General features: G+C 35.4%; 1 protein-coding gene across 10 annotated transcripts in view; it reads right to left on the bottom strand.

The window, feature by feature from the left end:
• CDKAL1 (CDK5 regulatory subunit associated protein 1 like 1) overlaps positions 1-27,985 on the bottom strand; it is a 611,046-nt gene that overhangs the window by 323,297 nt on the left and 259,764 nt on the right. For all 10 annotated transcript variants that reach the window (XM_046640830.1, XM_046640826.1, XM_046640831.1 and 7 more), the window contains exon 9: positions 22,131-22,234. In XM_046640830.1, coding sequence (XP_046496786.1) covers positions 22,131-22,234 — 104 coding nt within the window. The remainder of the gene's footprint in view (positions 1-22,130; positions 22,235-27,985) is intronic.

Below are 27,985 nucleotides of genomic sequence, written 5' to 3' on the forward strand. Positions count from 1 at the left end.
TATATGTATATATGTCACATATACACACGTCATACATATGTATATGTGTGTGTGTGTATAGTTCATCTGAGTGCTTATAAAAGATTTCCAGGCCCTGCCCTAGTCCTAGAGACCTGTGATAAAGAGTTCCCGAACCTACATTTTTTACAAGCTTCCTAGGTCATTATTATGTACTCGAAAGGCTGGGAATGACTCCTCTAATGAAACTGTTCTCTTAAAATAATCAATGAGTACCTAATTGCCACATTGATGATATCTTCCTAAATCTCATCCTCCTCAACCTCTGCAAAACAGCTGGTATCTCTTCAGCTTTCTACTTCAATGTGTGACTGTCAAATTTTCATTTATACCTGAACTCAGATGGGAATTTGGAATATACAGCTATATTTTTCTACCAAAAAAAGGACATGCAACACTACACTGAGCCCAAGCCTAAAAATATCCTTTCCCTTGAAACAAGCTGCTCCCTTTTTGATCTCCATTTCCACTACTGACACAACCTTTTCCAAGCATTCAGGCTACAAGTCTCATCATTTGTGACTGTCTTTTTTTTTTCTCATTCTCCCATTTTTCAAAATCTGTATTCTAGCCCTCCCTTGGTGCTAACTCATCCTTTCCAAAGCTTCCAATGCCAAAGCTTAAGTCTCCCACCCAGAAAATTTGAACGGCCTTTAATGATCTCCTTTGTCTCCAGTGTTTTCCCTTTTCTAATCATCCTTCACATTACAATCTGAATTATTTTCCTAAAATGTAGATTTGTTCCAATGTTCTCTCTGATTAAAAAAGAAAAGGAAAAGTTTATTTCTTTCCAATAATTACAAAGTAACGGTGAAGCTTCTTAGCTATGGACATAAGGCTACAACAATTTGGCTCCTAGAGAAACTCACTGCACAGTGCCACGCACCCAGCTGTTCAGACTGCTCAGTGTCGCTGACTAATACATGCACGTCCATCTCTTTCAGTATTTGCTGGTATTATTTCTCCAGCCTAGAATGGAAATGTCCTTTCCCATCTTACCATCTGCCAAACCCTACATGTCTTTTGAAAACCAGCTCAAAGGTACCTCTTTATAATCCTGCACCATTCTGAAATCCAAATTTAATCTTGCTCTGCGCTCTAATGACTCTTGCTAAATTGTTATTTTTACTTAGTTCTGAGTACAATTTTGATAAGCAAAACTATAATAATAAATCAGTCTTTTGAAGAGATAATCAAGAAAAGTGCATATTAGGAAAAGTAAGCTTTTTTAGAGTAGTAAAAAGAAAGTAGGCTGCTCTAAAATATACATTTTAAATTAAAATATTTTCAATAATACAAGTTGCTGAGTATGTTTTAAAACACCTGATAAATTTTGTGGCTATTCCCTTCTTGATGCACTCTTGTGACTATTCCCTTCCGCAATTAAGGATACATAAAATTATGCAACTACAATCTCTAAGGAATATGCTTGGGTTTTCCATGTTTGGTTAAATAATTTAAAGATTTTAATTTAGGCATCTACTCAAGCTCAGGCCAAATCATTTGAGAACTTCAGGCCTATTGTGTTCTTAAGCACTCTTTGCTCAGAGGTTAAGGGACAGATACTTTGTTTATAAACTAATTCAACGTTATAGACCCATGATATATAGACAGATTCAGCAGGAAATTATATTAATTTCATGGAAAATTTGGATTCTAGTTCAAGTAAAATAATAAGTACATTTGAAATCATAATCAAATAACAAGAACTGTTTTATATAAAATTCTAAGTAGTAGTTAATCTTCAAGGTGGGGATCCACAGAGGTAGTATTGAAGGGCCCACCAACCAGGGGGTCTTGGTCAAGGGGCAATACAACACGAACCTGCTGGTCTGAATCATTTTTGGAATATTTTGTTGTTGTTGACAAGTGTGTTTTTTAGTTTCTCATTGTTGATGTTGTTTATATCTTTTCATTCATTAAGAAAGCTGGTTGAAAGTTACCTATACTCCAATAGGGGATCATGTCTTGGGGACAGAAACCCTGAAGGCATTCATGGACAGGAACTCAGGGTTGTGGGGAAGAATGCCTGAACTTGGATGAGAAAAAAAAAATCATAACTTTGTTTTCACTAATCTCTTGCCAAAATTTAGCATTTCTACAATTATGAATGTAGGCAACAAATTACAGGTATCAGCAGTATGTGTGATTTTGTCCATAAGAAATTATAGATATTTTTATAACATATTACAGTTATCCCAGATATTCTGAAACTTCATTCACTACTTTGAAATTATAATTATTAAACACACAGCTGTATCTTGTTATTTAATGTATTGATAAAGAAGCACACATCTTACTCTATCAAAAATGTTTTCATAAACTGATAACTCAATAAAATTTGTTTTAACGTTATGTATTTCACGCATTTAAAAATATCATCATGAGAGAGATCTATGGGTATTTCTCCTAATTGATTAATGCCCTCCCATTGGTATTTCTTGTCTATTAAGTACCTTGGAACCGTGTGGATAAAAGTTCATCCTTGGCCTTGAGGAATATGCATTACTAATAAATCTAAGAAAATGACATATTCTTGTGTTTTCCTGTGAAGTGATTTCTGTGAAGATAATCTAAATATTAAAGCATGGGCTCTTAATCATACTTGTTGGTAAAAAAAGAACCCTAACAGCAGCAACATCTGAGAGCCTATGCACAGGCCCTGTGCTAGGAAGACATTATCATGAACTCTGACAATTTATGCAAGGTAAAAAACTATTAACATAGGTAAGAAGGCTGAGGCTTGGAAAGGTTAAATTTCTTGCACAAAGTCACACACCTGGTTAGTGGCCAAGACAGGATTCAAATAGCTTGATCTCACTAACCAGGATTTTGCTAAACTCACAGCGTGGTAAATAGGTGATCTAGCCTGTTGAATGTAAGAGAAAACAATCATGATATTTATTTTATTTTTTTTTTTGAGGAAGATTAGCCCTGACCTAACTACTGCCAATCTTCCTCTTTTTGCTGAGGAAGACTGGCCCTGAGCTAACATCCATGCCCATTTTCCTCTGCTCTATACATGGGACACCTACCACAGCATGGCTTTTGCCAAGTGGTGCCATATCTGCACTCGGGATCTGAACCAGCAAATCCCGGGCTGCCGAAGTGGAACATGCGAACTTAACCGCTGTGCCACCGGGCCAGCCCCAAAATCATGATATTTAAATGCTAAGAACACAAATGAGTAAAGTTGAGAGGAAAAATAAAGTACTACTGATATACTTTCTATCCACCACCACACTATATATTAAGTAATAATCAAGTAACTTCCCAAGAGATAACTTATAAGGAGTTTTCAACCTCTTCTCATTTGCCACCTTACATGAATTTATATAACTAGAAAGGAGGGGAAAATGGGACACATTTCATTAACCTTTTAGGAGCCTTATTCAAGGTAAATGTGAAAAAAAATTAGGCATTTAAAATACTAAACTACTTATAACTCTCTTTTCATGGAGCTGGAAGTATCTGGACACCAGTTTGGGAACTACTGAAGGGACATTGAGATGGCAGCACTGTCATCTAGAGAAAAGCTCACCAAGCCTCTATGTCACTACACTGACAAATACTGACCACAGAGACATCCCTGGGAGTATTCATGTAGTTTTTGGAAGAAGCTAATATGTTTTTCTCTTATTTTCCATTTTAGGAAAATTCATGGAAATGAAATGACAAAAAGCATGGAAATTCTCTTGGTGGAAAATTTTAACAGGGTATTTCTGTTATTTATAGAAAGCTCTTGAAGAATCACCCAGACTGTACAAAAATTATATTTGTATTTATTAAAGAGATTGTGAAATCACTAATCTAATGTCAGTTAAATGTAACCACAGACTCCAGAAGATTGCCCAAATTATTCTGATACACTGCACTCTGTTATAAAATATATACTATAAAAAAGTCAGCCATCAGATGCCACTTTATTGTTGCGATTTGTGTTATATGAATATATACTATAGATTCCATTAAAATGTTTCATGATATTAATATTCATATTAATAAAGGAAGCATCCATATGTGAACTACCTACAATCATATATGCTGGGTGTCTAAATTATTTTTAATATTATGTGAAAATATCCATAAAAAATTAATTTAGTAGGTTTAATATAGCATTTTACTTCCCTCATAATATAGAACTTCAAATACCATATTCTTCTTTTTTTTAAACCATTGTAACCATTCCTAAGTATACGGCTTAATGGCATTAAGTATATTCATATTGTTGTGCAACCATCACTATAATTTCTTATTCTTAAGCTTGACTGAAAAATGTTTTTGTTATATTTCAGGCAAAAACTACATCAGCCTATAGAATTAAAACATACAATTTCAAAAAATGACAAAAGAAAATGCATTTTTGTAACTATTTTCTCTTTTATATGTCATTATACTTTTATTTATAAATTATTTTGGAAGACAAGGTGCGTTTGGCCAATTTAAACAGATTTTTTATTTTACTAAAAACAACCACAAAAGTGGTAAATCACTTAGAAGCAGAGGGTCTTGTGGATGTCACTAAGGACAGTTGGCTTTACTCAAAAAGAAAATCAACGAGATGATTTGTTTTAATATCTTTCACATAGCTGAGATTGTGAATTACATCATATCAATACCAGTGTTGAAAGCAACTCCCAACTAAAATGAGATGAGATACTGAACAGATGAAGTGCTGTTCAAAGTCAATGTAGCCCAGACTTAGGGGACAGAAGAATTAATGAGAAAATGAGAATCTACCAGATGGTGCTGCAGGATTCCTCACTACATATCCGCCACCTCAAGCAGCTTCTATACATGCAAAGCCCCAGGGCCCCACCTGGTAGCAGCATAATTACCCTAAATGTGCACTTATGTTTCATTACACCTTGGCCATTACTATGTGCACTGATTACAAGTATCAATCCCTTTCATTTTCATACACCTCCGCAGTTCCATAGCATTCAACTGTGAAAACTCAGCACTCCAGTCACTCCTAACATGCGGCCCACGCTGATAAAGCCGCAGAGGGTAAATTATTTGTCACTCTACAGGGTGCCAATTCAGTTTGATAAGGATGACATCATCCCCATTTTACCAATAACAATGGCACTAACAAGAACGTGTAATCAACAAACCTCAGTCCTCTGCTAGCCCTGGCAGGTGCAACTCTTTTTATGCTAAAAATAAGCCAACATTAGCTTCCAGCTCAAAACTATTTCTTTTATCACAATGCTAAGCAGAAGTTGGCTTCCATAAGGCACTGCAGCTGCTGCTGCCGCCGCCGCTTCTGCAGATGCCTGCATTAATTGTATCAAGGACATACTGAAATAAGTGCTTATTCAGCACAATGGCTATTGGGGAGCAGCTGGAGGCACAAGACAAACTGTCTTGAAGAGAATGTACCAACCCAGTGTGTAAATTACAATGATGAAGTACAAAGAGAGTCTAAGTTTAAGGGTCTAATGTAACTGCAGAACAGCATGAAAATTTAGTGTTGTCTATGGAGTCCAAACCAACGTATTTTCTAAATAAGGAACAGACACTTTCAGATTTCATTAAAACCACTTTTAGAATGGGGGTAATATTTAGTACCTTTTCAATACAGCAGAAATAGGAAAGTCATCATTAAACATATCAAGTGTTAATACTGCCCCCTTCATATATGGATAAATTATAATATAATTCCCCTCATACATATGTATTTGTTTCAAAGAAATAAACAGCAATATGAGAACAACATTGTTTATTCACATGATATGGAAGCAACATGTGGCTCAAAAGAAAGGACTAATTTGGCTAGCTTTGTTCCTCCTCCCCTTACTACTTATTCATGCCCCCTCTACGCATCAGCTGTATGTTTCAGTCACTTCCCTTCCATTTTCCAACCTTTACATTCACGGGGAGAAATGCATTAATGGCTTTTCAAGGTGATAGGTAATTATGGAGCATTCACTCATGCCAGTTTGCGTGGGGATAAGGGAAATGGATCAATAAAGATCCTGCTGAAACAAAGTGTAGCCCTGGAGAGGAATGGAATGTGAAGTGAGAGAAATAGGTTAGGGCCAGATCATGAAGTCCCACGATTCCGTCCGCCTTCACCATGATCTCCCCAGTAACACGCAGTCTCTCTGGAATGGGCTGGGGATGGCCTGAAGACATCAAGTGGGCAGACTAATCCATCAATATACCTAATCTCACTGACTTCTAGGTCAGTCAGGACCAAACTGCTTCATGTCTGCACCACAGACACATCACACCCCACACAAGATGCATTTCAACCATGAACATGTTTTTTGAACTTTCACAAAATGACCCACATGCCTGGTAAAGAATGACATTTTACAAATTAGAAATGCCCTCAAATAAAAATATCAAACTTTTCAAATGTTCAATTAGTAATACAGTAGTTCATTATCATCCACAAATCTCCTAATTTACAAAGGTTACACCACTAACATGTGGCTTTCCTCTAGGTGATATCTTGGACACATAAAGAAGATGTAGTAACTTACAACTAAAAATTTGCAAGAGACTGTAGATTACAGTGAGATATAAATGCTGAGCTGCTGGCTAAACCCATTCATCAGATAAATGACTTGATCCTCCACTAGAGCCTCAGAATACAGCCATTCAAATACAAATTCAAGCCTCAGAAAACGCAAGTTGCTTCTTTCCAGAGTCTTTCAAGATGTCAAGAAATAGTTAAAAACACAAATGGTAAGTCTTGAATGCCAAAGGTCTACTATACGTCACTAATACATGACAAGTACAGTTTGCTTTAATGTTAGCTAAGTGCAAAAAGGGAATTCTGGATGAAGAGACTACGATGGGTTTGTAGGAACACTGTCAAGCACATGTAGGCAATAGTAACCGTACTGGTAAGCAGTGTTAGGAACCAACACCTCACTGCTTCAGTAATAATTTCCATTTTTATGTAGCATTTCCTAGCACAATTGCCATGATGCTAAAACGTTATTACTGTCATATTCAAACCATTATATCATCTGCAATCCCATAAAATAATAATTAACAGTATGTTTTCATTCAAATGGTATATAAGTGAATTTTCAAGTTTCTAACCAATTTAATCACAATGTACACAACTCAAATGATTCCATTCACTCACCCATGACCTCACAATCTATAAAATAATATCTGTATGAATATTTGAGGACTTAGAAAAGATAAATTTAAAAAAGAACAAGAATACAATTCTGGTGTAAACCGCAAAGCAAGATAGCCATGTCCAAAAGATCTTAATAGTTTTTTTCTGAAACAGTGTTTTTTCTTTGAGTGTATTTGATATTTGACAGATATATTAGCTCTCAAGCATCATTTATCATGTTTATTTTTAATAGGTTTCCCTTAGAACAGCTGCCTAAGATGCTAATCTTTTCTTTTTTCTTGGGCCTTTTGTAAATATTTGAAATAGCTATTCATTAACAGTTGCACATTTATTCAGTCCTGTTGTACGGCTTGTGAACTAGAATTAGCTTTTATTTTACTTTTTCTATCTGTTGGCCAGACTAGAGAAACCCTGCTGTTTGGGTTCAATCTGTCAAGGTTCAAATTATCCTCCAACTGAGAGCTAATCAACGGCGTCTGACCTGGTTTGCAAATAAACTACGAACAAAAGTGAGTTTATTTTTTCTTTCTTTGGAGCACTGGTTCTCAAAAAGTAAAGGAAAACAAGAGTCGGTCACAATGTAATTGCCTAAAATTAAAAACAGGCACAACTGGCAACTGAAGATGAACTGGATTTATTCGACATTTCTGAAGCACCCAGTTTTCAAGCTGTAAATCCATTTTTTTATAGGAACCAGTCTGCAAATACATTTCAAATTAAAATTCACAGTTCATTTAGTGCAAGTCAGTGGGACGAGGAGAACATAGATTTTAGGAAATCAAGCTATGCTGATGGGTAGACTGGAGACTTTAAGTATCTTCATGGATCCCAAGCCTCAAGTTAACAGGTACATGTAGCAGAACCAATCTTTCTGCTTCATTAACATCATTACTATATCCATTTTATGTACATTTCTAAAATATGAAATACAGTTTTCTTTTATTTTAAACATTTTTAATCTCCAAACTTAAAGAATCGGTATTTTTACAAATTAAGCAGAGTTAGTTTTAAATGTACCTTAGTGAACTATTTAATGAAAGTACTTAAATGTAGTCTTATTTGCTAATACATATATTAAAACATTTTCTCTTAGCATATTAAGGTTCCTAGAACCTAAAATTATTGCTTGAGTCTGATTTTCAGTGTTCTGTTGTTTTTAAGAAGTATCTATCTAATCTTTTGAAACAGCAATGGCCAATGAAACTGAAGGCCTGTGAAATGTGTCAGTGCCACCATTCAAGAACATTATGATTGCAGTTCCACTAAGGGTTCTCTCAAACTGATCTCAGCTGATAAAATGACCCCAGTTATCATAATATACTAAATTGCACTATAGCAACCAACGCATTTGCAATATCAAGTATCTGAGCAAAACATTTCCCCTGAAGGGCAGCATGCTACAGTGCAAAGTGCACTGGCCCATCAATCAGGACATCTCTATTTTAATACCCTTCCTCAGACTTGCAGTGTAACCTCTCTGGGCTTCAGTAACACAGGGACAAGGAGCACCAGCAGCTGGAATTCACCAGGCGAATGCAAGGATGAAACGAAAAGTAGATGCAAAAGCACAAAGAAAATTATTTGATACCCACTTCTTAGACAATTTTATTAATATAAGTGCCCATAAAAGAGCATAACATCTGAATTATGTTTATAATCAGACTTGTATTCAATGAAAAAAAACCACTGTCACAAGTAAAAAAAAGAATGAAAATAAAACAAGGAATAAAATTAGTGATGGGCAAAGGTTCTACTTTATGGTTTTTGGTGACAGAATATAATAAATACTATGCAGCATATAAAATAAATTTTTATTTCCTGGAGATGGCAATTTTGCTTCTGGAGTCTATGCTCAGGAATAGTTAGCAATATGGTGGCTGAATCATGACTGGATGTCAACAATTAGCTGATATCCAATTTGAGAAATATCTTGTCTTACCTAAAATACATTAGTCCAAGTTTCCATTTAGTTTTCCTTTTATTTAAATTATTCTGAACAAGCCAGTCATCTTTAAGTAGTACCTTATATTTTAGCAAGTTCTATATTTTAGTGAAGAAAAATACATATTTGTTTCATAACTTGCTATAGTCATACTTAAAAATTACAAATTGCTTCTCCTAATGTTCCAGCATCCACTACAGAAAATGCAAAATGTAAACGGCATTTCAGTATCATAAATCCTCCACTTAATAGGTATTTGACAAATGTTCGTTAAATAAACAAATAATAGTGATAACAAGACCAAATTGCACACCAACTTTGGTTAATGTGCTAGGAAAAAAACTCAACCATTCTCTTATATTTACTCAAAATAGGCTACGTTAATGTCATCATTTTAAGTCAAGAAATATACAATAAAATGCAAAATGTTAGTCTGAGCAAAAACATTACAGATTTTCAAAATTCATAGAGAAAGGCATATTTTCCATGTGGGTACAATATTTATGAATTTACAAAAAGGACTTACCATTTGAAAATTTAGTTGCAGAAATAATAATGCTGGAAACATTCAAATGCCAGGCTAATACAGTTAGAGAAATTATTTTAAATATCTTTATTCAATTTATTCTCCACTTAACCATAGTGCCAAATTTCTCCCACCCCTTCTTTTTTTACTAAAGCTAATTACATAGTGAATTACATCTTCATGTCAGTACAACTGTAAATGAAGGTCAGACCACTGTATACAAATTATTTCAAGTCTGAAAAATAAAGCACAGATGTAACCAGACTGAATATAGATGTAAAAACAGAATTGAATTCACTTGTATACAATATGTAGCAACCCAATTTTTCAAAGAAAACAGATATTATCTTTTTAATTGCACTTTTCTTCAACATTTCCTATGTAAAGCATTCACTTTGTTTCAAATATTATCTAGTTTGCCATTATTTGCTTATATAATATAGTATGGGTATATATTAATATTCACAAAAATAAACAGTCTTAACTGGGCTCAATCTATATTATCCTCTCTAAATTACCTCACATCTGTGAACAATCCATCCTTCTCTCACTACCAATCAAGAGTACTGGCTGACTATTCCTTCAAACTCCAAGATCCACAGCCAGACATTTGGAAGGTTTATTCTGAGAACATTCACTACTTTCGGCTGGTAAGGCGAAAGATGAAGTTTCCAGTCTACAGTTAGAAGAATCATAAGGGCAAGCATGTATGCATTTGAAAAACGTTTACTGAACATTAATTTTGATATCAAGATAAGTAAGAACCAAACAGTACTTAACATAGAGGAGGTAAAGTGGAGGATAAAAACATTTAAATAAATCACTTTAACTAAAGCTGGTAGGCACTATCCTAGATGTCTGAAGAAAACATTCTGTGTGATTGAAGAACAAATTCTGTGCGCACAACAGTGCAAGATGATGACTGAAAAGGAAATTTAAGATCAAAATATGAAGGGTCATGAAATCATTATTACCCTATAGGCCCTTTCTACTCAGTGTGATCCAAGGACTGGCAGCTTTGAAAATGCAGGTTCTCCGGCCTCACCCCAAGACCTACAGAAATAGAATCTGCATGGAGGCAAAATCTCCAGGTGCTCTGGATGCATTTTAAAATGTGAGAAGCACATCTATAGTCCAGTGTTTCTTCTTAAAAGTAGTCCTGGCATAGGCATCTGAAAACATGTGGGTATATGCACAAAAACACACAGAATAGAGCTGGAAAGAAAAAAAAGGGAGTAAAGTAAAATGGCAACAGCATTTTCACAGGTAGCGACTTATTTTCACCTGTTCCTCTTCCTCTTTCTTGCCCTTTTATTCTATTGCTAAGAACAATAATACACAACAATTTAGTAGTATTCTCCAAGTATCACAGACTTAGCATTATGTAATCTCATTTAATTATTAAGCTGATTACCTAATAAGTATGTTTTATTCCTATTTTTCAGATGGGAAAACTGAGGCTGAGGGAGAATAAACAGCTTCCTTAAGGCCGCAGAGCTAACAAACTATGGAAACGAACCTATTCTGTTCTTAACCAAAATGCCTTAGTACTTTAGGCTTATCTGGATCACTGCTCTTAGTGATGTAATGCCTTGCCTACTAGATTGTGATTTTTAGCTTTCTCTTTGCTTAACAGTTCCTGGTGATATGCCAGTAATTGTTTAAACCATAACCCTATTACTACCACTGTATTTAGTTTAATGGGAAACAATCCTGGATATATTTGGCTAATCTTAAAAGTTATTATAAACATAATAAAGGCATTATGACATTTTAGTATTAAAATACACTTAAAAAGTATCTAACACAATATACTTATTGCTGCATAACACACTATACAAAAAATTAGTGACTTAAAACAATAATTTATTATTGCTCACAACTCTGCAGTCTGGGTTAGGCTCAGCCGGGCTGGCCTTTTGATCAGTGTGGTAGCTTGAACATTCAATATGGCTTCCTCGTTTACATGTCTGGAGTCTTGGCTGGGAAGCTAGAATATCCGTGAACTGGCTGTGCATTTCTCTGTCCATATGATATTGCCAGTAGGGTAGCCGGACTTCCTGAGAAGGTGGCTCTGGGCTCCAAGCTACATTCCGTAAGAATAAGTCCTAGTGTGCAAGTGCTTATCAAACCTCTGCATGCAGCATGCTTTCTAATGTTCCATTGGCCAAAGCAGGACCCCTGACCAAGCTGGCAGTCAATGTGGAAGGGGTCTATCCTTTCCATGTGGTATTTAAAGAAAACAAGAATTGTTGATTCCCCAGATTGATTATTTCCTATCTTATTCAAGTAATAAAAAGTGATTCTATTTCAAATATATGTAATTTAATTTTTGATACTGAAAAACTCTGATAATTTAATGTGCCATTAAAAGAAGTGTATTTTGTTCATGTAGTCTAACTAACGGGATATGTACTTATAGAAAATTTAGAAAATACTAAAAGCAGAAAAATTTTTAATATACTCTTTGTCCCTCCAACAAAAGTAATATTTTAGCTTAATCTCTTTTTTTCCTTTTTTAAAGATTGGCACCTGAGCTAACACCTGTGGCCAATCTTTTTTTTTGTCCTTTCCTTCTTCTTCTCCCCAAAGCCCCCCAGTATATAGTTATATATTTTAGGTGCAGGTCTTTCTAGTTGTGGCATGTGGGACGCTGCCTCAGCATGGCCTGATGAATGGTGTCACGTCCACTCCGAGGAACCGAACTGGTGAAAACCCAGGCCACCGAAGCAGAGTGCACGAATTTAACCACTCAGCCATAGGGCTTAACCTTTTTTTCTGCACTTAACTCTTTTTGCTTACTGCCTTTTAAAAATATTGTGATTGTATAGTACATATGATTTTATAGCATTTTTTAATCAAAGTTATGAAACAACATTTTCCAGGTTACTATAAACTTTGTAAACATTATTATTCATAACTGCATAATACTCCATCATGCAAATGTATCAAAATTAAGTGTTTTCCAAGCTAGTAGAAATGTAGATTTCCATTATAATAGAGATTCGGCATTTCTTAAATTTGTTCTTATCAATGAAAGAGAAATACACAAAGATATATCTTGTTTCAAGGAAATAAAGATATTTTCCAAGTACACAAATTTACATATTTTTTCTATTCCTATAAAAACAAACAGCTTTCATGTTGATACATAGTGAAGAGTTATTTCCACAATATAGGCATATGTGTTTTATAAGACATGTTTACGGCAGTTAAATGCCCTTTTGTTCTTCTAATTATAACACTGTGATATTCTGCTTTGAAAAGCCCAATCCAAACTAGACCAAAAAAATAATACTTAAAAGAAGGAAAAATCAATACAACCTTATAGATCAGAAAGAACTAGACCTCAAAAAAGATCCAGGCTTGGCTGGCCCCGTGGCCGAGTGGTTAAGCTCGCGCGCTCCGCTGCAGGCGGCCCAGTGTTTCGTTAGTTCGAATCCTGGGCACGGACATGGCACTGCTCATCAGACCACGCTGAGGCAGCGTCCCACATGCCACAACTAGAAGAACCCACAACGAAGAATACACAACTATGTACCGGGGGGCTTTGGGGAGAAAAAGGAAAAAATAAAATCTTTAAAAAAAAAAAAAAAAGATCCAGGCTTTTAAAACAAACATTCCCAGGCTTTAGCCTAGCTTACAGAATCAGAATCTTTTGAGGGGGAACCTAGGAATCTGTATTTTAAAACTCCCCAAAACAATCTGATGAAAGGCCTGGTGTGGGAAAAATGGAGCTGGTCTATACACTGCATCAACTACAGGGGAAAAATAGGCCCAGAGTTTTAGCTTATTTCCACACATTAACAGTATGTTTTTTCTCTACTTCCATTGAATATCTTGATCAAATGACTTGGTATATTTAATAAAGAAAATCCTCTAGAAAAAAATTTCTAGAAGTGGCCCTCACACCACCTGTATCTCAATCATTTTGAGTGATTCATTTGAAAATGCAAATTCCTGAGCTTATAGCAGACCAACTGAAAGGGGAAGCTGGCCAGATACAGTCAGCCCTCGCCCTCAGCACATGCCAAACCAGTGGAAACTGAAGGCCTACTAAGGGATTTAAGTAACTTCAGATTTTGGTATCAGCGGGGGGAGGGGGGGCTCGCCATGAAACCAATCCCCTGCAGATACCGAGGGATGACTGCATTTGCATTTTAAACCCACACTCCAAAGGTGCAGAGGCCATTCTCAGAGATAGTAAAGGTTAAGACCCACTTCTATAAATGATTACTATCTCACCACCATTCACCTTCCTTAACTAAAATTTGACAAATCAAAAAGATCTATGTGGAGTGTATGATCAGCTAATTATTCCTTCCTTTCCTTATTCATTCAATTCGTTCTTTCATCAGATCTTTCATCTCCAGTTATATTTTCACTAGTTAAATCCTCTTACCTCCAGGTTCTCATCCTTCCTTTGTTGACATTACCAGAAATGATGGACTAAAAGGCTTTTTTTTTTTGAGGAAGATTCGCCCTGATTTAACATCTATGTCAATCTTCCTCTATTGTGTATGTGGGTCGCCGCCACAGCATGGATGTTGACGAGCCCTGTAGATCTGTACCCAGAAACCAAACCCAAGCTGCTGAAGTGGAGGGCATCGAACTTAACCACTAGGCCATCAGACCAGCCACCCTAACGGGCATATTTTTTAAAGTCAACAATATAAATAGAATTTTTCTTTCTTATATTACAAATAACAAGAAATGTGTTGGAACTCACCAAGAGAAATAAAAAAATATAACTAAGAGCAACAAATAAAAAGAAATACAGAAATTTATAACCTCTGCAGAAAAGCCAAGGTTGTACTAACATTTTTTTTATGCAGAAAATTGTGCTCGTCATACCTGACATTGTGCAAGCATGTTTACTGCAATTTAATATCCACACAAGCATGAGACGAAACTTAATAATTTTTCAGCTGGAATGAATTGACAGCCAGTGTTAGAAAACTGCAGACTCTGCAGAATCAATAAAAGCTGCTGGCATCTCAAAGTAGTACTTTTGCCCAGAAAACATCTCACAAAGGTCAGGTTTACAAACCACCAGGTAGCAGTATCACTTTCACATCTTTCCAGGGCTATTAAAATTCCATTAAATAACCTTCCAAAACTAACTTGCAGCCTTTAAAGTTCACCAAAATGATCCCAGAGACAGATCAGCCTCAGTTCAAACTCTGAAAGCAAGCCCTTAGTTAACATTTGTCCCCTTGTCACCAAAAATTGTTCATAATTCTGTTTAGTGAAAGAAAAAATATCAAAGCAAATATGTATTTATATATAACTACAAATGTGGACCTAAGTGGATATACCCATTTAGTGAAATAATAGATACCCACCAACTATCAGGAAATAATTCCAAAAGTAAATTATTTCTCTGTTGCAAATCTCGGAAAGCTGCCACCACTAAACATCTGGTGTCATAAAAATCAAGCCTGGGTTATAAGACACAGTATTCAATTTTGCCTGAAGAGCAGCAGAAACTAAGCAATATCTCTTGCCCACTTTAGAAATATAGCTTTTCCAGGTTATGTACATTACAGGTTTCAAGTCGCATGCGGAATTTCATCAGGCATAATCCATTCAGGATTAGCCACTCATTCAACATTTATCGAGCACCTACTGAACCCATATACACACTGTCACATATGCCTGACCCATGCCCTACTGGCTCAGTCTTCCAATGACCGAAAGCACAGATGGAAGGAAAAGGGAACGTGTGCTACAGAGAATGAAGAGTCTCTCTACCTTCGAGCAGAGATGCACGGCAAGAGTCTTCATCAAGTACTTTAGTTTTCCTCCAAAGAGCATAAATTTCATTATTTGCTTATTTGATCTCAATACCAGATGAATTTGTACTCAGTCAAAACAGAATGTGGGCACCTTAGGACCTTGATAGCACAGAACTCTGCTGCCCTACTCAAACCAAATGCCTGGCTGAAAAAATTAGGTTGATAGTGGGAAATGGGAAAGCTATTTGTTCCTCTAATTCAGTAGTTCCCACATTTTGAAAAATCACTTTCTTGAATCAGTTAAAAAATTTAAGAATGCATCCCCATAAATGTATATTTATTATGTTCATGTACTATTGTACTAACATATAATGTACAACATAAAACATATACAAAAGAAAGAAAATTTTAAAGGATGAGAAAATACAAATAAACACAAATTCTAATATTTTCTTCCTGATGTATACACTCCGATGTATCATCTCACAAAACGACCTAGGGTCTGCAAATCCCTAAGCTGTTAGCCTCTGTCGCGGGATTCCTTTGTGGCACCCAATGGCTACAGAAGTGGGGCCGGATCACTAGCGAGTCACAAACACTTGGAATGTATTGTCTTAGCCTCCCAAGAAATCCTTTCAGAGTGTTAAATGCTTTTCAGGGCACAGCTGGAAGTTTTAACAAGGAATGCCAAAATATACAACTTTAAGAAACAAAGTATGTGACTTTTGTTAAAGGGATGCTGTTGAGACCTACTACATCTCTCAGTACTCCCTTGATGATCTCACATGTGAAAAGTTTCTTTTAAATCTAATGCTAAGCTGGGGTTTTTCTTCCTTATTGACAATAAGCTTTCAATAGTTCAGAGTCAAAACTGCATATATGACTACACCTACCTTCCCATGTTCCAAGTCCACACCAAGTCTTGACTTACCTATTCTCATTTGTTTTCCCAGGGTCTCATTATTTTATATATTTTTTACTCTTGCTTACATATTTGCAGGCTGTTTTGTGGAACACAACAGAGTAAAAAGAAAAAACTCACCAACAACAGTGGGAGATTGATTACACTCTACTTTTCCTAAAGATGGACACAAAAAGGTATTCCTGGAAGTTCCAAATTTTCTGTACTTTGCATTATATGTACTCTGAACTATGAAAGCTCAGTGAATTATGAACAAATGTCATTCTGTAAAACAGCCTCGGGACTGCATCCTTGTTTCCCACTGCAAGGATAAGCTGTTTGCTCAATTATCAGCAATTCTTACCCACTAGCCTCCCTATCTTATTGGCAGACGTAATCAACCATGTGATTGCATCACATAAACCTCCAGATTCAGAATGGCAAGCAGATTTCATCTAGAATACTAAGCATAATCAAATCGCAGTGGCTACCACGAACTCTGATTGAAAGGGATTCTGAGGAGAGATGCTGGTGGATCAGTAAAGAATGTTCAGAGTTAGGGAAGGCGGAAGGGCAACACAACCGTTGTCAATTTTCTGACCCCACCCTATATAGGTAATGGATGTTTTCAAAATCCAAAGGTGCTTATTTAAGTTAAAAGGCTCAATGATTTTTCTTAATACTTTAGTACTTTAATTTTTATTAGTCCGATTTGTTACTCTCTGTCCTTTTAAACTAGGAAGAGCTCCTTGAAGACAAGGACTACGTCTTTTCCATCTTTTTAATTCCCACACAGCACAGTAAAACCTCAGTAAATGTCAGTTGACCTTCTTATGATACCTTGGGGATAAAATCATCAAGCTTTTGAACTTAAATAAGCACCCTTGGATTCTGAAACCATCCACCAACTATCAGGGTGGTGTCAGCAACTGACACTGCGCTGCCCCTCCAGCCTCCCCCATTTGGCTCATTCTTTACTAATCAACCAGGGTTTCCTCCTCACAGTCCCTCTCAATAGAAGTTGAGATGGTCAGTTCATTTTATAGCTTCAACCAAAAAATCATCTCAACTAATGGTTCTCAATTATAGTTAACTCCAGCTATATATCAGAATCACCCGTATTTTAGAAAATGCAGAGCCCACCATCCACAGAAACTGTGATGCATTTGTCAGGAATGGGACAGAGACCTAAGTTTGGTTTTGGTCTTATAAAATTGCCACGTGACTAAAATGAACAGCTAGATTGAGAAAACTGATCTATTCTAGATCAACATTAGTTCCTAAACACAATATCCTTCTTTTATGGATTTATGATACTTGTTAGCATATTAGAGACAGCAGGAAGTTCTGCCATAGTCTTATTTAAGTTAGCTATCCCTGAAGTTGACCACTGAACCCTTTCATTCATATCTCCTATTATAAATACAGTTTTATTGGAACACAGCCATGCCCATTCATTTACGTATTACCTATGGCTGCTTTCCTGCCACAAGGGCAGAAATGAACAGCTGCAACAGAGACCTTATAGTCCACAAAGCCTAAAGTATTTACTATCTAGCCCTTTAAGAAAATGTCCGCCACCCCTGGAATGGCGTGTTAAAGAATACACCAGAGAAATACTAATCTAAACGAGGCAATACAGGCTGGATCCTAAAGCTTCTGAGGAAAAACCTCAGAGGTAAGGGCTCATTAAACAGGGCCCCGCCTCTACTTCAATCATGGTAGTTCTGCTTTCACTTTTCAAATTTCATTTGAAGAAAGTTTCCTTTTACTGCTAAGAAAAGTTTGAACACCACTGACTTAGAAACTCAAAGATCTGAATAGGCAAAGGCCAGGTAAATTATACCCTGCTTTGTCATAGACAGCCCTAACTAACATTCTCTGAAAGCAAAGAGATTAACCTCAGCTTATTTAAATTGAATATGTGATACATATTTAGACATCAGGTCCCCCTATCAAGTTACATGTACTATGTACATTACATTTATTTAGCTTTCCCATTGAAATTTCTTTTAAGAGTTACATTTTAATATTACATTTTTGGGCTTTGTAAAAATCAACAAAAGAAAAGGCTACGTAGAGACTATATTTTCAATTTCTATATATTACCAGCTAAAGGCATTTGTATTAGACTATTCAATGTCTCTTAGGAAAGGACATATGAAAATAATTCTTCTTAGTTTTAACAGCCTAGAAACATGTACATCTCTCATCATAAACTATACAGTTCCTTTTACACATTCATATCAAATTATATGACTCGCCTGATTTCCTTATTCTCCTGCAGAGCCTGGATTCACCAGTTGGTAAAATCATTTTCCCTCTTCTAAACACAATACAGCATTTTATACAACTTTTATTTTCATGGTCTATTACATACAATCATCTAATGTAAGCTGCCTAAAATCCTTTTTGGAAGTTGACAATGTATAACAAATGTAAATTAACATTATTAATGCTACAGAAGAAATAGATTTCTCAATTTTATTTGAACACAGCACAAATGAAAAGATAAAGGAATAGAGAAGACATTTAAATAACTGCCATACAAATTAAGAGGATACAATTATTAGTCTCTTTTCAATCTTAGATCAAAATCAATATATAGTGACTATTACTAAAGGTAATCAAATGCAGCTTGATATAAACCATACGACTCAACAATATAAAGTTTATACACCAGAAAAATCAAATATTGCTCATATTCTTTCCTATCTAAAAGGGCAGGAAGCAATGTTTTCCAGTTGCATTTCATAATTAATCTTATACACAGAAGACAGTGTCTTTGCAAGTCTTGAACAAAATTCATTTTTTTAAAATTCCAACATTAATACTGAAATCACTAAGCATCAAGAAATTTCCTCCCTGCTTTGAATATTTCATCTTAATTTATTTACCTTTCCATAAGCGTTTTATGCCACTTATCTTGTGGGTCTTTTTCAGATTTATGAGGGAGAAAAAAAGTAGCAACACACAAATGAGATCTAGAAAAGCACACGATAGCTATAGAAACAGCTCATCCATCATCTCTACATTTTGATTCCAGAGACAGCAGTGAAAGGTGTTGTTTCCACACCACTCACCCAGCACACTTAAAAAGCTTTGCTCCATCACTTACACAACTGAAACTGATTGATTAGCTGCTAGAGAAAAATCAATACAAATATCCTAGAAAACACTAGCTTGTAAATTCATTCTGGCCCCAACAAAGTCCTGGTCATTGCTTGACATGTTTTTCTAGATATCTAAAATGCAACCATGTCAAACCCCAGCCCCAAACACTGTTATGCCTAGGAATTTTTAAAACCCGAATCTTAGCAGAGGTGAGGAAGTAAGGGGGAAAGTTTCCCAAGAGTCTGTTAGAACAATGAGAAGATACCCAGAGGCTACCCGGCAAATCTTACACTTAAATGCAGAACTGCCGCAAAAACGATGAACACAGTGAGAAGGCAAAAATAGTCAATGAATGTGTCAAGGGGACTAGGTTAAGTGAAAGAAAAAGAAAAAAAAAGCTAGGGAACCAATTAAACAGAAATTAAATATATATATTTTTTGGTAAAAGATAAAGTTTCCATTTAAAAATATAAATAATTTTGACTTTAATGCTATCTATTCAAAAGTTAATGAGCTCCCTTTCTTATTTTCTGGCAGCTGGATGTATAGCCAGCATGTTTTCAATGCTCTGGGAAACCATTTTACATTCAGAATGATTTCATGATTATGTCAGAATCTCTTCTGAATGCTCCCTTGCACATTGGCTTACCTAGAAAGTTATGACCTTAATATTTTAGTAAGAGTACCACATATCAATCAAATGAGCTCACCAGTCCAAAAACTGCATTCAGTTTTAACTCTAATATACAGCTAACAAGACAAGAGAAAAACTTTAGATTGCAAACATTCTATGAGTGGGAATAAAAGGCATATATATATATAAAATCTACAGATGATGATTAAAGTAATACTAAATAAATCTTTTAAATGCTTTCTCTATAAATAGCCACTAAGTCACTGCTAACCTCTGATACAGTCTTTGAATCACTCACCTTAACTGGCTGAACCTCCTTGGATATGGCAATGTTAATAACAACTAGAGTCTACCAGCAGTAACACACTGCACCTCTGTTGCTCAGAGGGCTTTTCTAAAGATAAGTCAGAGAGCTAAACTGGATATCTTTAGAACAATTCTATAATCAGTTTATAAAAACTATATTTATTCTTTTCTTCTTTTTTCTCAAGTCACATATAACACACAAATGTGTCCTTATTAACTCATGAAGCAATCATATCAAACTGTTACGTATAGGTTACAGGTGAGGATAGATACAAAGCAGCCATGTGGCTTTCATTTCTACATGGTGATTTAACAGTTTCATATTTTTTAAAATAAATTTTCAGAGTAAAATGAGAAAAATTTTAAAAGTTATGTAGTTGTACGTAGAAATGAATAATGTTGAAAAAGTACCTCAAAGGAACTAATTTGTATGACTTCCAATTTGTAGTGTTTGGTGGATAGATCACATAGCTTTAACATCCTCATTATCTGATAGATACATGGGAAAACAAACACCAATTAACAGGGCCAGCAAGAATATCATTTTTCAAACAGATTAGGTTTCTGTGCAAATTTATGTTCTCTCTAAAAAATCCTTAAAGTAGTCATGTTGTAGAAAACAGCCACCCAGACTTTTCCTCAGATTATATAATTACCTGACTCTCAAACAGAACACTGGCAAGAGTCAATGAGCTTCCTTTTATTTCTTGTTCAATATAAGGTGAATATAAACAGAGGAGGAACTGAGTTAAGAATATAAAAGTAGAAAAAAAATTGTTGGGAGGTGTTAATAAATCAATTAGGGGTATTTTTCTCTCTTATAAAAAGCATTGAAAATTCATGTTGATAAAAGCTTTACATAGACTAAATAGAGAAATGTATTTGGAACTCATACTTTCTAAGATTCAGGGTGTGAAGTACTGAAAGTAGCACTCCAAGTTACCTGGTAAAAGGAAAAGCACATTGCCAAAACTATTAACCCACAGACAACAGATTATCTCATGTTGGGTATAAACACACATCAATGTTATATATACATATTATAGACAAAGACAAAAGAGGAATTTTATGGTAAAAGCAGTTATGTGTCAACACTACTGTGACTCATGTTAAAGATAAGTCTTTAGTACATCCTGAGAGATACCGAGACAATCACATTTTCCAGCAAGTGATGATTCAGAAGTAGCTGGACAGTCACACAAAGAATTATTGTCATTAGGACTCTCTACCAGTACCACTCTTTACTGGTCCAACCTGTGGATAAGGAGAGTTATCTTTATTGGCTGATAGCAAAATCCACCTTCCCTTTTCAAGTCTGAAAACCCTTATGAGCTCTATTTTCTAAATGGCCCAAAAATTACCAAAGAAAGAGGTACAAATCTTGAAAAGTATTGCACTCAGTCCACAGAAGTCTTTCTCTTTCCCCTTGTTATGGGATAAATGGAAATTAAAAAGAGAAAACATACAACAACATTCAACTCTCTTAGGAACTCTATTCATAAGAGAGAGGCCACAATTTGTGTTTTATTTTTAAAACATATACATCAGAAGGTGATTTCATTTTTGTTTGTCTTTTCCATGGAGTCTAAACATGGCTGATAAAGTTCACAATATGTCACTTACTTTAGAGTCATAAGAAAATGGAAGACTGATAAAAGAAGAGTAATGTGAATATTATAACTTAAATGATTGAATCTGGTAACATCTACTATTAGATAAGCTAAAACATTTATAAACTCTTCAGAAAGTTAAAACAGCATATATCTAAAGTAAAATGTTACTTAGAAGACTACTATAATTAATTAAGAAGACTAAAATCACATACAATTCTGGAAACTCTTACCTTGGAAAGACTGTTTGGCTCTATCTACTAGTTCATCAATTGGATAACTGGCCAAATTTCCTCTGGCATGTTTAGTTTTGCAGTAGGTACAAGCGTTGAGACACCTGTTAAAATGATAGCAAGAAATAACGCACAAACTGTTAAAGATGGGGAACACTTAAGGGAGGAAAGAAAAAAAAAGCCCAAAAGATACACCAAAGTGCTATTTTAGTAACATTTGGCAATTTATACTCTGTTTTTTCTTTTTTAAGGAAGATTAGCCCGGAGCTAACTGCTGCCAATCCTCCCCTTTTCGATGAGGAAGACTGGCCCTGAGCTAATATCTGTGCCCATCTTCCTCCACTTTATATGTGGGATGCCTACCACAGAATGGCTTGTCAAGCAGTGCCATGTCCACACCTGGGATCCAAACTGACGAACCCCAGGATACTGAAGCAGAACGTGCACACTTAACCACTATGTACCGGGCAGGCCCCCACATTTGCCAATTTATATAATAGATATACAAAAACAAATAGCTACCATACTTCATACTTACTTTATTTCCATCAGGCACAGAAATTTGCAATTTGCAATTCTTTTAGGTTTCAACTATTCAAAAATGATTGTGCAAATCACATAATACTATCTTCAAATGCACGTATTCATGAGGAATAAAGTTTATAAATGCTTACAATAATTAAGTAATCAACAGAAATTCAAGATCCACATTTTTTTAAAACTACTGACATTTCTTTGGCATCACAAAACTAAAATATTAGTATTGATTATATATACTATATGGATAAATGATAAAGCATATTGATTTAACTTTTAACTAACGATATAAGAATAAATAAATAGGAAACATAGCATTCTCACATGAAAATACACCCTTAGACATTTTCAGATATTTTTCATTCCTTGAAATCAGAAAAAAATATTAAAACAAGTCCAATGAATACTCTTTAGGATTATATTAGTCAAAGTAAAGAAGAATGACAACATTAGTTTTGAAAAATTAAAAAACAGAATTATTTCCCAATAGTCTTTAGACATGATAAAGAATTTTTTAAAACTAAAATGTTGCTTCTACTCTTGTAACTTTTAAAAACAATTTAAATAAGTGATCTTCTTATAAAAGAAACAGTTACAACATCATAAAATAGTCCTATATCAAAAAGATAAAGCTCAATAACATTGAATAAAACAAAAAGGAACATCTCTTCAGTGATTCAACTGCTATAACAAGTAGCATTTTAAAAGATCATCACTATACAAATGCTTTAAAACTTCAAACTGGGAAAAATGGAATCTGGCCAATGTTAACTTTGTTAATATATGACTTTAAAATACATGTGAATCACTGTTCTCAGAAGTCAAACATACAATGCTTAATTTCTGATAATTTTTGCATGGAACTCAAGTAAAGTAACACATACATTTTGAAATGATTTTTACTGTTTAACCAATCACACAGTCTTGAATCAACACTCCCTTCTTCCTAAGCCATTTACATTTTTAAAAAATAAAACACCTGGGGCCGGCCCCATGGCCAAGTGGTTAAGTTCGCATGCTCTGCTTCAGCGGCCCAGGGTTTCGCCGGTTCGAATCCTGGGCGCGGACATGGCACCACTCATCAAGCCATGCTGAGGCGGTGTCCCACAAAAAGACCCACAACTAAAAGTACACAACTATGTACCAGGGGGCTTTGGGAGGAAAAATACAATCTTTAAAAGTAAATAAATAAATAAAACACAAATTGTGGCCTCACTCTTATGAACAGAGTTGCTAAGAGAGTTCAATGTTGTTGTTGTATGTTTTCTCTTTTTAATTTCCATTTATCCCATAACAAGGGGAAAGAGAAAACTGTTTTGTGGCCTCTCCTTAAGAGAGTAACTCACTTTTGTTTAGCCCTGATTGAACAACAGATACTTTCCTAGATGTTTTACATACATTACATCACTTACCATTCTACAGTTGGCTATTACTATCTTCATCTCACAGATGAAGAATCTACTTCAAAAAAGTCAGATAATACAACTGATACCACAGAAATATAAAGAATAAGATACTACTATGAATAACTATATGCAAACAAATTGGGCAACCTAGGAGGATAAATTCCTAGAAACATACAACCTACCAAGACTAAATCACGAAGAAATACAAAATCTGAACAGATCAATAATGAGTAAGGAGATTGAATTGGTAATCAAAGAAAGAAAAAGCCCAGGCCCAGACAGTTTCACTGGTGAATTTTATTAAACATTTAAAGAAGAATTAATGCCAATCCTTCTCAAACTCTTTCAAAAAACAGAAGAGGAGGGAATACTCTCAAACTCAATTTACAAGGCTAGTATTACCTGGATGTTAAAGCCAGATAAGGGCACTGCAAAACAAAGAAAACTATAGGCCAATATCCCTCTTGAGTATAGATGCAAAAATTCTCCACAAAACACTAGCAAACCAAATTCGATAGCATATTAAAAGGATCACACACCATGATTAAATGAGATTCATCCCTGGGAAACAAAAATGGTTCAACATACACAAATCAATCCACATTCCACTAATAGAAAGAAGGATAAAAATCACATGATCATCTCAGTAGACACAGAAGAACCATTTGACAAAATTCAACATCAATTCAAGATAAAAACTCTGAACAAATTGGATATTGAAGGAATATACCTCAACAAAATAAAGATCATATATGACAAGCTCACAGCTAACACCACACTCAATCGTAGAAGGTTCAAAGCTTTTCCTCTAAGAGGAGGAACAAGACAAGGATGTCCACACTTACCACTCCTATTCAACACAGTATTCTAAGTCCTAGAAACTAGAGTAATCAGGCAAGGGAAAGAAATAAAAAGCAACTGAATTAGAGAGAAAAAAGTAAAATTATCTCTGTTCACAGATGATATGATCTCATATACAGAAGATCCTAAAGACTCCACCAAAGAACTGTGCGATCTCATCATGAATTCACTAAAGTGATAAGAGACAAAATCAACACACAGAAAGGAATAGAATTTCTACACACTAACAATTTATCTGAAAAGGAAATAAAGAAAATGATCCAATTTACAATAGCATCAAAAACATACTTAGCAATAAATTTAACCACAGAAGTGAAAGACCTACACACTGAAAACTACAATTTTGAAACTGAAAGAAATTGAAGACACAAATAAATGAAAAGATATTTCATGCCCATGGACTGGAAGATTCAACATTCTTAAAATGTCCAAATTAACTAAAGCCATCTATAAAGTCAATGTAGTCCCTATCAAGGTTCCAATGGCATTTGTTACAGAAATAGAAAAAACAATCCTAAAATTCATTTGGAAGCACAAAAGACCCCGAAGAGCCAAAGCAATTCTGAGAAAGAAGAACAAAGCTGGAGGCATCATACTTCCTGATTTCAAACTATATTACAAAGGTATAGTAATCAAAACAGTATGGTACTGGCACAAAATGAGACAAATACAACAATGGAAAAGAATCTGAGCCCCGAAATAAACCCATGCATATACGGTCAACTAATATTTGATAAAGGAGCCAAGAATACTGAATGGAGAAAAGATAGTCTATTCAATAAACAGTGCTGGGAAAATTGGATATTCACCTGCAAAAACATGAAACCAGACCACTAACTTATCCCACCCACAAGAATTAACTCAAAATGGATTAAAGACTTCAATATAAGACCAAAAACCATAAAACTCCTAAAAGAAAACATAGGAAAAAAAGCTCTTTGACATGGGTCTTGGGAATGATTTTTTGGATATGACATCTGAAGCAGAAGCAACAAAAGCAAAATTAAACAATGGGACTACATAAAAGTAAAAGGCTTCTGCTCTGCAAAAGAAATGGTCAACAAAATGAAACGGCAACCTACAAAACGGGAGAAAATATTTGCAACCACATATCTAATTCAAAATATAAATGGTTCATAGTATTTGATTATTTTTCCATAGTAAGAGATTCATAATATCTGATAAGGTGTTAATATCCAAAATATATAAGCAACTCATACAACTCAATAGCAAAAAACAAACAACCCATTATTAACAAAGGGTCAACAAAGGGTCAAAGAATCTGAATAGATACTTTCCAAAGAAGATATTCAAATGGCCAACACTAACGTGAAAAGGCGCTCAACATCACTAATCATCAAGGAAATGCAAATCAAAACCACAATGAGATATCACCTCACACCTGTTAGAAAGGCTATCATTAAAGAGACAAGAGATAAGAAGACTTGGTGAGGATGTGAAGAAAAGGGAACCCTTGTGCACTGTTGGTGGGAATGTAAACTGATGCAGCCACTATGGAAACCAGCATAAAGTTTCCTCAAAAAATTAAAAATAGAACTACCATATGATCCAGCAATTCTACTTCTGAGTATATATCCAAAGGAGACAAAATCACTATCTTGAAGAGCTATCTGCACCTCCAATTTTCATTGCAGCATTGTTTGCGATGGCCAAGACATGGAAACAACCTAAGTGTTCTTCCATGGATGAAGAGATGAAGAAAAAAATATGTATTTCATCTATTGTGTGTTTGTGCGTGTAAATATTTACACTGGAATATTACTTGGCCACACAAAGAAGAAAATCCTGCCATTTGCGACAACATGGATGAACCTCGAGGGCATTATGCTAAGTGAAATAAGTCAGACAGAGAAAGAGATACCGTATGATCTCACTTATATGTGGAATCTAAAAAACCCCAAAAATTCACAGAAACAGAACAAATTGGTGGTTGCCAGAGGTGGGGGGAGAGGGTGGGAAATGGGTGAAGGTGGTGTAAGGGTGCAAACTTGCAGTTATAAGATAAATTCTGGGGCTCTAATGGACAGCATGGTGACTATAGTTCTCAATACTGTATTGTATACTTGAAACTTCCTAAGAAAGTAGATCTTAAAAGTTCTCATCACAAGAAAACAATCTGTGACTATTTAAGGTGATGGCTGTTAACTAAACTTACTGTGGTAAGCATTTCACAACATATACATACATCAAATTATTATGTTGTACTTCAAACTTACACAGTGTTATATGTCAACTATATCTCAGTAAAACTGGGTGGCGGGAGAGAGAGAGAGTCAGAAAAGTAGCTTGCTCAAGACATGTAATAACTGAGATTCAAATTTAGGCCTGTGAAATTTCAAACTTCATCTGCTTCCCCAGAATAAACGTGTGTGAAACATCCTAGCTACATACACATACAAATAATAAGATAGGTAATCATCCAACAAAAGATGTAACATATTGTAGAATATCCAGTCAAAGATATGGCCAGTACTCATCATCCTGTGTATGAAGCTATTTGTTTACAACACGTGTTTCTTCTCTCTTTCATTCTTTGGAAATCTAAGGCTAGACTTCTTTTTCATCCACTTTTTCATCCACAGTTATTTCATCCCTGTTACAAATTCTGTTTTTCATCTTCCTGCTGGCTCTGTGGCAAAATGTCACCTCCTTCCACTGGGCTGTCTTTTTAAATTCTACTGCTCAGGTTCTCAAAGCTGACTGCTGTCTCTGCCTTCTCATCAAAAGTGGCTCCATGATCCACTCTATGCGGCAGACACCGCACTTCATTCACCTGTGGTTCCCCCTTCCGACTGGCATTCACTCAAGTTACATCAGCACCTTCCAGGGCACCTGCTCTCTCCTCCCCCTGGTCCCACCTCAGGTCTCCTGACCCCTTTCTCTAGTTCTCCTCTTCCCCAGGGAGGGTTCCATAAATTAACAGTCTTAACTGAAGCTACTATTATTTTTGACTTGGGTGTTTCTTAAAAGTATCTGTCTTACGGGATATCAGCCTGGAGAAGGGGAAGGAAAACAGAAGGAGAAGGGAAG

Source organism: Equus quagga, chromosome 15 (genome assembly GCF_021613505.1).
Source record: "Equus quagga isolate Etosha38 chromosome 15, UCLA_HA_Equagga_1.0, whole genome shotgun sequence".
NCBI classification, from domain to species: Eukaryota; Metazoa; Chordata; class Mammalia; order Perissodactyla; family Equidae; genus Equus; species Equus quagga.